Consider the following 11863-nt stretch of genomic DNA (forward strand, 5'->3'; position numbering starts at 1 on the left):
TAACACACTTCCCTTGCTCTTCAAAGGAGTCACACCTATTCACTGTCTCTTAGCAGCCTTCCTTGACCACACAGTTTGTGTGGGGTGGTCCATCCATGTGGTCCCAATATTCCCCATTTCAAAACCATATTTTCACATGAGAACAGGTAGCAGTATAGCTTTTATTTCTGTAACTTCAGATGTAACTCAAGAGACATCTAATAAGGGTGACTGGGTGGCTCAGTTGATTAAGCATCGGACTCTTGATTTCAGCTTGGGTCATGATCCAAAGATCATGGGATCGTACCCTGCATTGGGCTTGGAGCCTGCTTAAAATTGTCTCTCTTTTCCTCTGTCCCTTTCCCTGCTCTTTCTTTCTCTCCAAAATAAAATAAAACTTTAAAAAATTAAAAGGGGCGCCTGGGTGGCTCAGTCGGTTAAGCATCAGACTTCAGCTCAGGTCGGGATCTTGGGGTTTGTGGGTTCGAGCCTCCCTTCAGGCTCTGTGCTGACAGCTCAGAGCCTGGAGCCTGCTTCGTCTTCTGTGTCTCCTGCTCTCTGCCCCTCCCCCACTCATGCTCTGTTTCTATTTCAATAAAAAATAAACTAAAAAAATGAGGAAATATCTAATAGCTATAGGGAAAGAGGAGAAAGGAGAAGAGGGGAATCTGGCCTCTGCTCCCCAAAATGGCTGTTACCAAGATTAAGATCACTAGTGACCACACAATTACTAAATGCAGTAGGTACACTTCCTGCTAATCTGGATATAGTTTTTTGAAACGTCACTTTCTCCGAGACCCCCTTCTGTCCATGATGGATATCTCTCATTTCCCTCTTTAGGGTCCTTCTGCTCACCTATTAGGTGAGGATATTTTCCTGGGTCCCCTGCTGTTAGCCTCCTTGGGATGTGCCCAACTTGGAGCCTACGCAGCCACCTGCAGTGTTGTGCTGCCCCCTCCTGGAGCTGGCAAGAGGCCAGCCAGCAATAGTCGTGCCCTGAAGCCTAGGGAGGTGGGAAATAAATCTGGTTAGTCCCCCAGGGCTAGCTTCAAATGCTTCAGCAAAACAAGGGGCCGCAGCCCTTCTGACGACTCCCTGGAGGAGTCAGGAGCCGAGCAAAGCCCACCCCATGTGGTTTATTTCCATTTCCTTCCTTTTTTTCTTTCTCGGCCCTTGTGACTCTGACTCCTCCTCCCTCACAGCTTCTTATTTATGGCTGGCTTTAAAATCTTCCCTAGCTAACTCCACCTTAAGTTCCCTCATTCTACTCCTGTCCCGTCTTCTCTTCTAGTCCAAAGATTTGCCATAGCCCATATTGGGAGAAGAGCAGAAGACTGGCGTGGATTAGAGCTGAACATGACCTTGTTCTCACTTGAAGTTTCAGTTATAAGATGCAGGTAATAATGCCTGTCCTTCTCCCCTCACGGGGCTCCAGTGTGATCAAGCGAATGGGGTGTCACATGCAACTTAGTTTTGGGCTGACGCACTTTCTCCACACTGATCTTTTGGGGGGGGGGGTAATTACTTTCATCAGAGGAGTTCACAGATTGCGGAGAGCTGTGTTTTTATTGGTCCCCACTCTATTGAATTGGAAATGTCCCCAATTCAAAAATAGTTACAGATATGCTGTATTACGGACTGTGGCTTACTGTACGGGTCCCCAAAGTCCCCTAGATGGGCAAATAATTCATTTAGATTCAAGAAAGATGGGCCTGTAATTTCTTAGACCACAAGGCTGGGAAATCCATTCTTTTGGACCAAGTAATCTTACTTTTTCTACGAATGTTCAGTGGATAGGCTAAGTAAAAGTCCAAGCAGCAACTTTACTATTAAAGAGGAAGAATCTGAGGGTGGGGTTTAGGGCACGGGAGATCTGATTTCCCAGACATACCGCCCTGAATGACATTTGTATATGACCTGCTCCTCTCATGACTTAGAAGGGCTCCAGCCAGAAACCCTGTAGGCTTGGTGGGCACTTAGTAATTTTAGCTTCTGGATTAATCGGGGCGATTCCTGCCTGGGAAACCCAAAGCAGATATGCTCTGTCAGGAGACCCTCATCATTTTTGAAAACTGACCCGTCCGAGAACCCAACAGACGCTATGGGTCTTCTCTCCAGAAAACAGAACCAACTGCACATTCAAAAAAATAGCTCATTTCATTTCCGTGGTGTTCTCAGATATGGTGGCTTCCTGTTTCTGGTCTCTGAGCTCCACCCAGGAGTTACTGAATTGTGAAAAGTCCAGTGGGTGTTTTTCTCTAAACTTGGGCCTGGGAGCCCTCAGTCCCTTTCTAGCCTGGTCCTGGCCTGTCTCCAGCTTTCCTGGGACGTAACATGTGGGCCCAAAGGCAGGAGTGGTTTACAGCTCTGGAACTTCTTCTACTGCTGCCTCCTCTGTTCCTGGCAAACGTTCAAGGTACTTTACACGAGCTGTGTGCCTGTGATTGTGCATGGGAGGCACGGTGAGATGGGAAAGGGGGTGGGAAGTGGGGCTTAACCCTGGGAGTGAGCGTGGTCGCCAGGCAGCAGGTACTCCTAGGCGGGTAGCAGCGCTGTGGGGAACTTTCCTGAGCCTCTGAGATAAGACTTTCTCTTTTCCTAAAGGGGTCATGGCAAAAACCAGGCCCTGGGGAGACTGGGTACTAGGGGTCTTCTATTTCGTTCCATGGCGTATGGTCTACAAAGGTCTTGTTTTTTGTTTTCTGTTGTTGTTGTTCCTTTTAAAAATATATTTTGTTTCTATTAATTACTAATTAATTATTTCTAAAACGTTTTTATTTTTTGTTTTTGAGAGAGAGACACACACACAGAGTACGAGTGGGGGAGGAGCAGAGAGAGGGGGAGACACAGACCCTGAAGCAGGCTCCAGGCTCCGAGCTGGCAGCACAGAGTCTGACGTGGGGCATGAACCCACTGACCGAGAGATCGTGACCTGACCCAGTCGGGCTGAACCATCCAGGCACCCTCTTCCCTTTTTTTTCCATTTTGAATGTCAGCTCCAAACGGAGAGCTGCTGCATTTTGAGCTAGGTACACATTGTGTTCGCGGAGGCATTCTCTGAGACCTCTAAGCGGAAATTTGTAGAAATTCCCAAAGAGAGATCGAAATTGTAGGAAAGAACACTTGCTCTCTCTAAGGTCTGAGAATGAGGATCTGAGCAGAGGCCGGGGGGCCCGGGTACCAAAGGAACACCCGGCAGCTAGTTGTTGAGGGTTAAGGTCACCCTCTGCCATGTGCTTGCTCTGGTCTCCCCGACACACCCCGGAACTGAGTTAACGTTCTTTTCTGTTATGGCTGCTCAACCTCCCAGTACTTTTCTTTTTAGGTCTTCTGAGAAGTGAGAGTTAAGCTACTGCCTTTCTCACTATTCCCCCGAAGAAACATTCAGGTATTATCATGTTGTGCCCTTGAAACGAATATAGTATCGTATGTCAATTTTACTTCAATTTTGGAAATTACTTCCTTAAAAGGTTGTGCAGCTTAAATAGTTGATGCTATAAGAGAGCTCCTGGTAACTCCGTATTAGGATCTTAAAAACTCACTTCTTTCGGGGCACCTGGGTGGCTCAGTCGGTTAAACCTCCGGCTTCGGCTCAGGTTAGATCTCATGTTCGTGGGTTCAAGCCCCGCGTCAGGCTCTGTGCTGACAGCTAGCTCAGAGCCTGGAGCCTGCTTCCGATTCTGTGTGTCCTTCTCTCTCTGCCCCATCTCCTCTCATGATCTGTCTCTCTCTGTATTAAGAATAAATAAAACATTAAAAAAGTATTTAAAAAAAACTCACCTCTTTCCTTTCTCAATAGTTTTACTAGAACCATGTGACTTGATTTTACAACGGTGAGAACTTCCTCTGTAGGGCCTCTTTTGCCTCCCAGAGTAGACTCTTAAGTATGAAAAAATGATTCCTTTGGTCTGAGTCCCCACCTTCCCCATTTTAATTCTGCTTCTCTGCCGACAAGAAACACGGGTGGTCATAGAAAAGAGCTGCTTCCTTTTCTGTTGGAAACTACGTGTAAACACAGGTACTTCATCCAGACACATAACCAGATATTTCTTCCTGTTAGAATTAAATCAAAATAGGGGCGACGCAGTGGCTCAGTCGGTTGTGTGTCTGATTCTTGATTTCAGATTAGGTCATGATCTCATGGGTCATGTGATCAAGCCCTGTGCTGGGCTCCATGCTGACAATGTGGAGCCTGCTTGGGAGTCTCTCTTCCCCTCTCTCCTGTCCCCACCCTGCACGCTCTCTCAAAATAATTAAATAAAAACTTTGTTTTAAGTTTAAATTAAAAAAAAGAATTAAATCCAAATAGTAGCCTTCTTTACAGTTACTTTTCCTATCTTCCAACATATGCAATTGTTAGGAAGGCAAATCAAGATTTTGTCAATTTACTTAAAAATGGAAAGAATACATAAATACACTATAGATAAGAAAGATCAGTTTATCTCGATTTAGTAGATAATTAGCAGACTAAACTGCCATCTTCATACCCCAAATTGTATTACAACATTTCTGCTGGGTTTTTGCAATCTGATTTAGTAAAATTAATCCATATTTATTCTTTAACTTGTGAATGAATTGTAGAATCCTTCTAGAAGACTGGAATATCTTGTGTCTCTTTTTTAATGGTCATTCGAGCATTATTTCTACTGCTTCTATTTTCAGGTTTATGTTGCTGTTCCAGGCCATCCCTCATTAGTTATTTCAAAACAAAATTCTGCCTTCCATTGCTCTTTCCAAGCATGATCTCAGCCCGTCTGAGGCTGCTGCTTTTATATTTCAAGGTTTCTTTTAGCTCCGTTGGATTGACTTTTGTTATCTGAAACCTTGAATGCTATGTTCAACATGCTTTTAGGTTTTTGGATTATTTTTTCTTGAGAATTTCTGAGTACCTCCTGTACTGCTCCTCTGCTCTCTGCATGATAATGACCATCTTTTATGCATTTATAAGGATCCAGCCATAGGACAGGAGCCTACTGGCCTGGTTGGGTACACTGTCCTATTAAGAAACACAGTTCATTGGTTATAAGTAATTAAGTAGTAACTCAAATTTCTACTTAGAGTCTCTCAAAAAAAGTTAAAGGAAATCCAATATGTAAACTATAGCAACACTTCCTACACCAACCTATCCTCTCCTTTTCAGTCTTCTCAAACCTCTCCATGCACCTGCTGCCCAGATAGCCTTACACTTTTGAGACCCAATGCCCGAGCACCCCTATTTCCTCAACCAGCTTAAGTGGCCTTGGCCTTTGCTTATCTCTTCCTTTTGTCTCGGCCTCATCAGTCCAAACTGATCTTAAGAAGTAAACAAGAGGGAGAAGCTGAGTGGGAAGTAAAAATACGAAAAAATATTTTTGACTAGTAGGAGGTCATGAAAAGAAAAAGACTAGGAGCACTTATGTATACATTTTGTCCCATCCATCCATCCATCCATCCATCCATCCATCCATCCATCTGTTGTTTATTAAACACCAAATGTCAACCAAATATTTTAGGGATTTAAAATTGAGCAAGACAGGGTCTTTGCCTTTGAGAAACTCACAAAAGTAGTGACTGTGTCTGTAACAGTTTCTCCATGTCTCTCACACTAAATTTTGAAGTCCTTTTGACCCTGGCCAAACACGGTCTTCTTGTCCTTAGCAAGCAGCTTCCATTCTCACCAGGAGAAAGAATGCAAGGTATAACTGGGCCTGGGTCATCCCTTGAGTCTACATGCTCTGTATTCTTCATTCTTTCTCACCCGACTCATCCTCCCTCCTCCTTCTCCAAGGAAACTTTAGGGAAGTTCTCTGTTCCAGCAGGGGTGCTGGGCCCTCTGTCTCATCATCACATGTACTAGGCCAGTGGTGTGGTTTTGTGTTATCTCTTGTGCATACCAATGTCCTTTACTTTTAGACCACTAAGCAACAAGTGACAGCTGATTCGGGAGTTGCTAGCTTTTCTTTCTTTCTTTCTTTCTTTCTTTCTTTCTTTCTTTCTTTCTTTCTTTCTTTTCTTTCTTTCTTTCTTCCTATCTTCCTTCCTTCCTTCATTCCTTCCTTCTTTCTTTCCTTCTTTCTTTCTTTCTCTCTCTTTTTTTTAGATATTAGTCCCCTTTTTTCACATTCTTCAATTTTTTTGATTCACATAATCCCTCCATTTCTAAAAAAAAAAATATCATTAGTCTAGTCATTATTTTACCATTGTTTTGGTATAATTAAATAAGTTCAATAGGAAGTTGTTAAACATCTTAATAACTTAGGCATAGCACTAGATGTTATGGACATAAAAATAACACTGGATAATAATAAAATGATAATGACATTTATTGAATGTTTAATATCTTATTCTAAGCACTTTATTTATATTAGTTGATTATTTTTACTGAGTTGTAGTCTAAGCACTTAGAATCCACTCTAAGCATGTAACTCTGTATTAGAGCTCTTCAGAGAAACAGAACAAGCAGCGTATGTTTAAACATGTAGAAAGAGGTTTATTATGAGGGATTGTCTCATGCAATGATGGAAGTGTCACAATCTGCCATCTGCAGGTCTGTGGCACAGGGAAACTGGTGGCAGAATTCTGGTCCCAACCTGTAGGCCTGAGTACCATGGGAGCCAATGATGTAGGTCCCTGCCAAGTCCAAGGCCCAGGAGCCAGGAATGCTGATGTCTGAGTAGAGAAGATGGATGTCCCAACTTCAGCAAAAAGCAACTTTGCCCTTATTCTGTCTTTTTTGTTCTTTCTGGGCCCTCAGTGGATTGTGGTGCCCACCACCCTGGTAAGGCTGAACGTTTTTACTCAGTTTACCAATTCAGATGCTAACTCTTCCAGAAGCAGCCTCCTGGACATGTCCAGAAACAATGTTTTACCATCGATTCAGTCATCCTTTAACCCAGTCAAGATGACACACAAATTCTGTGAGATATTATTAAATTATTAAATTATTAAAATTATTAAGATTAGGTAACATTGCTCAAGATTACGCAGCCGGCAAGTAGCAGAGCCAGGATCTGAACTGAGGCAGTCTCTTCCAGAATCCATGCTATTAATTATCACACTATAATGGAAAATGAATCAGACTTACAGGACACACTTCTTGTCTTTAGGAAGCTTACAGTCTGGTGATAGAAGCAGGTGGTAGATATTAAACAATCATTTAATATAACATGAGTGCTAAGACAGAGGCGCAAACAGGATGTGGTATCTGCCCTTCCTCTTCCTTCACCATCTATGTGCGCCAGTTCCAGAAGGATCATTCTGGTGGTTGGCTATCACTTCTTACTGAGAAATGAAGTAGTGGCTGATTGTGGGTTAAGCCATCTTCCTAAGAATATGTCTGACCTTTGTTGAAGACTCTGCCAAGGATGACCTGGGCCAGCAGTTCTCAGCTGGCATGGAGGCGAGACACCTGACCGTATCTGGAGACGATTTTGACTGTCACATCTGGAGAAGTGCTGCTAGTATGTAGTGGGCAGAGGCCAGGAGTTCTGCTGAACATCCTGCAATGCACAAGGACAGGCCCTGCAACAGGAATTATCTGCCCAAAAATGTCAATAGTGCCAAGGTTGAAAACCATTTATCGAGGCTCTCTATTGCCACCACTTCTATTAATACACATGTAAACAAGTAACAGAATGAGAACAAGCTTAGAATATATGTCTGGCGATTTTAAAATCCCGAAGGCAATGTTCTGATTTGCTATGCTCCGAGAGATCAGAGCTCCTCTCTGCATTGTTAATATCAGAGACTTGTCCAGTGCCAGGCACATAGTGGTTGTTCAAATACTGTTATTTGCACTGAATTTATTATGTCACAGAGATTATAATGTGTAGAATGGATCGATCAGAAGCCCTGTGGAAATGAATGCCTAAGTATGTCTGCATCTGCACTAGGCACAGAGTAACTGCTCAATAAATGTTTGTTGAATGGAGAGGTGAATGGTTGGAAAGATTAATAAATAGAAACTTGAAAGCCCTGGGGACACATGCATTTTTAATTTTTTATCAGTTGTAGAGAGTTCTTTCAGAAATGACAGACTTGTGGAAAGTGAACAGCTAGATATATATATGATGTTGAAAAATAGGGTGAGGTTTTGTGTGATAGTATTTGAGGCCAGAGTTAATATAGATTGTCTGTTCCGCCCCGGCTGGTGGGTCAGTGGATCAATGCGGGTCCCTGAGGAGGGAGTGAGAATAGGGGGGTAGGAGGCACAGAGAGTGGAGGCAAGACAAGCGGTTCTGATCAAGCCCGTTTATTGAGAAAAATACCCACACCTATATAGGGTTTAGGGCGGGAAGCTGACAGGGTTGGTTGCTAGGAAACAGGGTCAAGTGATTAAGGCTTGGGTAAAGAAGGAACCAAACTAAAGTTTTTAGCACAGCGCCTGAGGGGCCGGCACTACCCTGCCTGTAGAGGGTTGATCTTTTGTTCTTCTGGCTTCTCCTGACAGGGAGTGGCACTTCCCTGCCTATCTTTGTAATTCAGGTAGCTCCCCTCAGGGAGTGACATTTCCTGGCTGTGAGCTGCCAATCGGCTGAATCTTTGCAGCTTCCCACAAGAGATCATATTTCCTTTTTCCTCTACCAGTAGCTCCTTTCTACGGCTCTTTATCAGCCTATATGTAGATATTGATATCTATCTATCTATCTATCTATCTATCATCTATCTATCTATCTATCTATCTATCTATCTATCTATCTATCTATCCATCTATCCATCTACCTGCCTACTTTGTTCTTCTCCCTCCACAAAGAGTCAACGGATCTCTCCTTCATCTTGCATCTTCCTGGCTATCATCTTGTCTTTTCCTTGCCTTAACCAAACAAGGTTTGGGCACCCTCATGAAAAAAGAACAGAAGAGCAAACACAAATAGGAACAAAAATGAGATTAGTTAGTATGAGAAAAGGAATCGCAATGCATCACAAGTTTCCCAAAGCTGAGAAATACTACAAAAATTATGAACACCAGATAATAGCGTCATATTTTTCATGCTTCTAGAATACTTTGACACTGAACTTCTCTGGCTCTCATTCATGTCAAGCTTTGCTTTTTCTCTATTTCTCACCTACTGCTAGGGAATTCAATTGAAGGATCAGGGAACCCAAGCCCGGAGGGAGGATGTGACTTGTCACCATTTTATTTGGACGTCGACGGGCATGAGAGTGAGAGAGCAGAAGCCAGCCTCAGTGTCATTGTTCTGTGTGGTCTGGGGGGCAGAACTAGGTGAATTATTAGCAACATGCCCATTGCCCGTTCCTCAAGCTGCAGCTTTCATCAGGCCCTTCAGTGAAAACCATACTCACAGCTTCCAAGCCCAAACCACTTCTTTCTTCCCTGTCCCACAGCTCAGGCCAAAACCTGGGCCACTGGGCCACTCTGCCTCCCTAAGACGGTTCTCACTCTCATTCACAGATACTCCAAATCAAGTGGCTGCCATCTCTGGCAGCAACGTGACTCTGAAAATCTCCGGTTTGTCTGATAACTCCAAACGATTCACCTGGCTATACAACAGCATCCAGAAGATTGTAGAATGGGAGTCCAACAACATTAAATACTTCAAGTCTGACTTTAAGGACAGGGTCAGACTTGGTGAAAGCCACGAACTGTGCATCTATAACACCCGGAAAGAGGACAGCGGCACCTACATCCTGCGGGAGGTGGAGTCTGGGGTAGAGGTAGCTCACTCCATCTCACTGAAGGTGTTAGGTGAGTTTGGGGAGCCCCACTCCAGTGCACCGGATGGACCACTGGGAGGCTTCCCTGGGCTCAAGGGGGCTCTCTCTGGCAGAGGCACTTCGGGACAGCTTAATTCATTTCTCCTGGAGCAGTTCCTCTGAGGAGTGAGGCTGGGCAGGCAGAACCCAAACTGATAGCCTTGGGACACTTAAAGCTTCTGGCATTTGTGTGTCAGAGATGTGAAGAGACCACAGAAGTTTCTCTCTTATCTTTATGCTCTCCTGTGATCGACCCAAACCAGTTCCGAGCTTATCTTAATGATATATCAGGGGCGCCTGGGTGGCTCAGTCAGTTAAGCATCCAGCTTCGGCTCAGGTCATCATCTTGTGGTTCGGTTCGTGGGTTCGAGCCCAGCATCAGGCTCTGTGCTGACAGCTAGCTCAGAGCCTGGAGCCTGTTTCAGATTCTGTATCTCCCTTTCTCTCTGACCCTCCCCTGCTCATGCTGTCTCTCTCTGTCTCTCAAAAATAAATAAAAAACAAAAAATAAAATAAAATTTAAAGGTGATCATGCACCATCTTTAAAAAAATGATATATTAGAACACAGACCTCATCAGACTTAAGAAAAAATATATAAGAGACACAGAATGTGGCAGGGGCTGTTAAAGGAAGGCTATTTGCCTTTCAGAATGATTGGGACAAAAACTTCCGAACTGGTATAAGTGGAATAAGGACTAAGATATTATACTTGGAATCGGACAGACCTGGGTTAAAAACTCTGGTTACTAGCTCACTTACCAGCTGTGTGACCTTGGAGAAAGATCTCAACATCTCTGTACCCATATTAGGTAAATTTCTTTTGATGTCAAGTTAACAGAAGCTAGTTTGATATAAATTTGGCAAAAAAAAAAAAGTCTACTAAAGACACTAGAGCTATTTAGAGCAATTCGAGGAACCTAAAAAAAGGGCCAAACAAGAGGAAAAATGAGGCCAGTCCAGAGCCCCCAATCAGGAATCGGTGGATTAGGCCTCTGGATTCCTGCCATTTACATGACTTACTCTCAAGGCTTAGACTTTTGTTAACTCTTGGTTTAAATTTTCAAAATTTATTTATTTATTTTTGAAGTTTATTTATTTATTTTGAGAGAAAGAGAGAGTGGGGACAGGGCGGGGCAGAAAGAGAGGGAGAGAGAGAATCCCAAGCAGGCTCTACACTTTAGCACGGAGCCCGGCTTGGGGCTGGGTCTCACAAACTGTGAGATCATGACCTGAGCTGAAACCAAGAGTCACTTAACCGACCGAGTCACCCCCTTTAGGCACCCCTAAATTCTCAGAATTTAAGGAGAAAAACTGATGAACCCAAGTTGGTTCAGGTATGTGTACCTGATGGAAACATTTATGGCCCAAAGGGTTGGGATGTAAAACGGAAACTTGGTTCTTGGGGATGTCTCCCTGGCGTCGAGGTAAACAATTATTAGAGAAGAGGGGCAGGGCGGACATCCCAGACGGGGGAGACCTGAGAGCCATGGGGACCCCATATTATGAGGATACTTATATCTTGCTTTCAGGACGTTATGAGAATCAAAGTCAATAATGAGAGTAAAACATCAAAACGCGAAAACAACGGTTCTTTTTCAAAACCAAGTCATTTTATCATGTGGTTGCCTTCTACCAGATAATCAACAAAAGAATGAATACAAAATCTCCAGAAAAATACTCAGAATAGATCTGTAATGTCCTTTCTCCCTTGAAACAGTGTAAATGAGGAGTGTCACGTACAATTAGGTCCCATGAGCTCACCGTCCCTGTTCTAAGAGCCTGAGGTCCCTCCTTGGTCGCTTCCTCCACGTCACATAGTCTGAAAATTTGGGAGGTTCTGGGGGCAGGAAGGAGTCAAAGTCTCTCACAGAGGTGTCACGAAAAGCCCAAATTTGTGTCACTTACCAACTTCTGTGCAGATAGTCCCACGTGGTTCCTAATGGTTTCATAATCAGCTTGCAACATTTCTGAATATTTTACTTTTTTTTAAACCTTTTTTTCATAGTTTATTGTCAAATTGGTTTCCATATAACACCCAGTGCTCATCCCGACAAGGGCCCTCCTCCATGCCCATCACACCCCTTCCCCTCTCCCCCTCCCCCTTCAGCCCTCAGTTGGTTCTCAGTATTCAAGAGTCTCTCATGATTTGCCTCTCTCCCTCTCCCTTGCTCCTTTCCCCCTCTTCCCCTC

At 43.7% G+C, this 11863-nt stretch overlaps 1 protein-coding gene across 1 annotated transcript in view; it reads left to right on the top strand.

The window, feature by feature from the left end:
- The first annotated feature begins 2163 nt into the window (after positions 1 to 2163).
- The window catches only part of CD48 (CD48 molecule), a 14086-nt gene continuing 4386 nt past the window's right edge, over positions 2164 to 11863 (top strand). Inside the window, exons 1-2 of the mRNA XM_029935805.1 lie at positions 2164 to 2395; positions 9371 to 9664. Of these exons, the coding sequence (XP_029791665.1) occupies positions 2314 to 2395; positions 9371 to 9664 (376 nt within the window). The 5' untranslated portion in view covers positions 2164 to 2313. The remainder of the gene's footprint in view (positions 2396 to 9370; positions 9665 to 11863) is intronic.

This window comes from Suricata suricatta, chromosome 3, assembly GCF_006229205.1.
Source record: "Suricata suricatta isolate VVHF042 chromosome 3, meerkat_22Aug2017_6uvM2_HiC, whole genome shotgun sequence".
NCBI classification, from domain to species: domain Eukaryota; kingdom Metazoa; phylum Chordata; class Mammalia; order Carnivora; family Herpestidae; genus Suricata; species Suricata suricatta.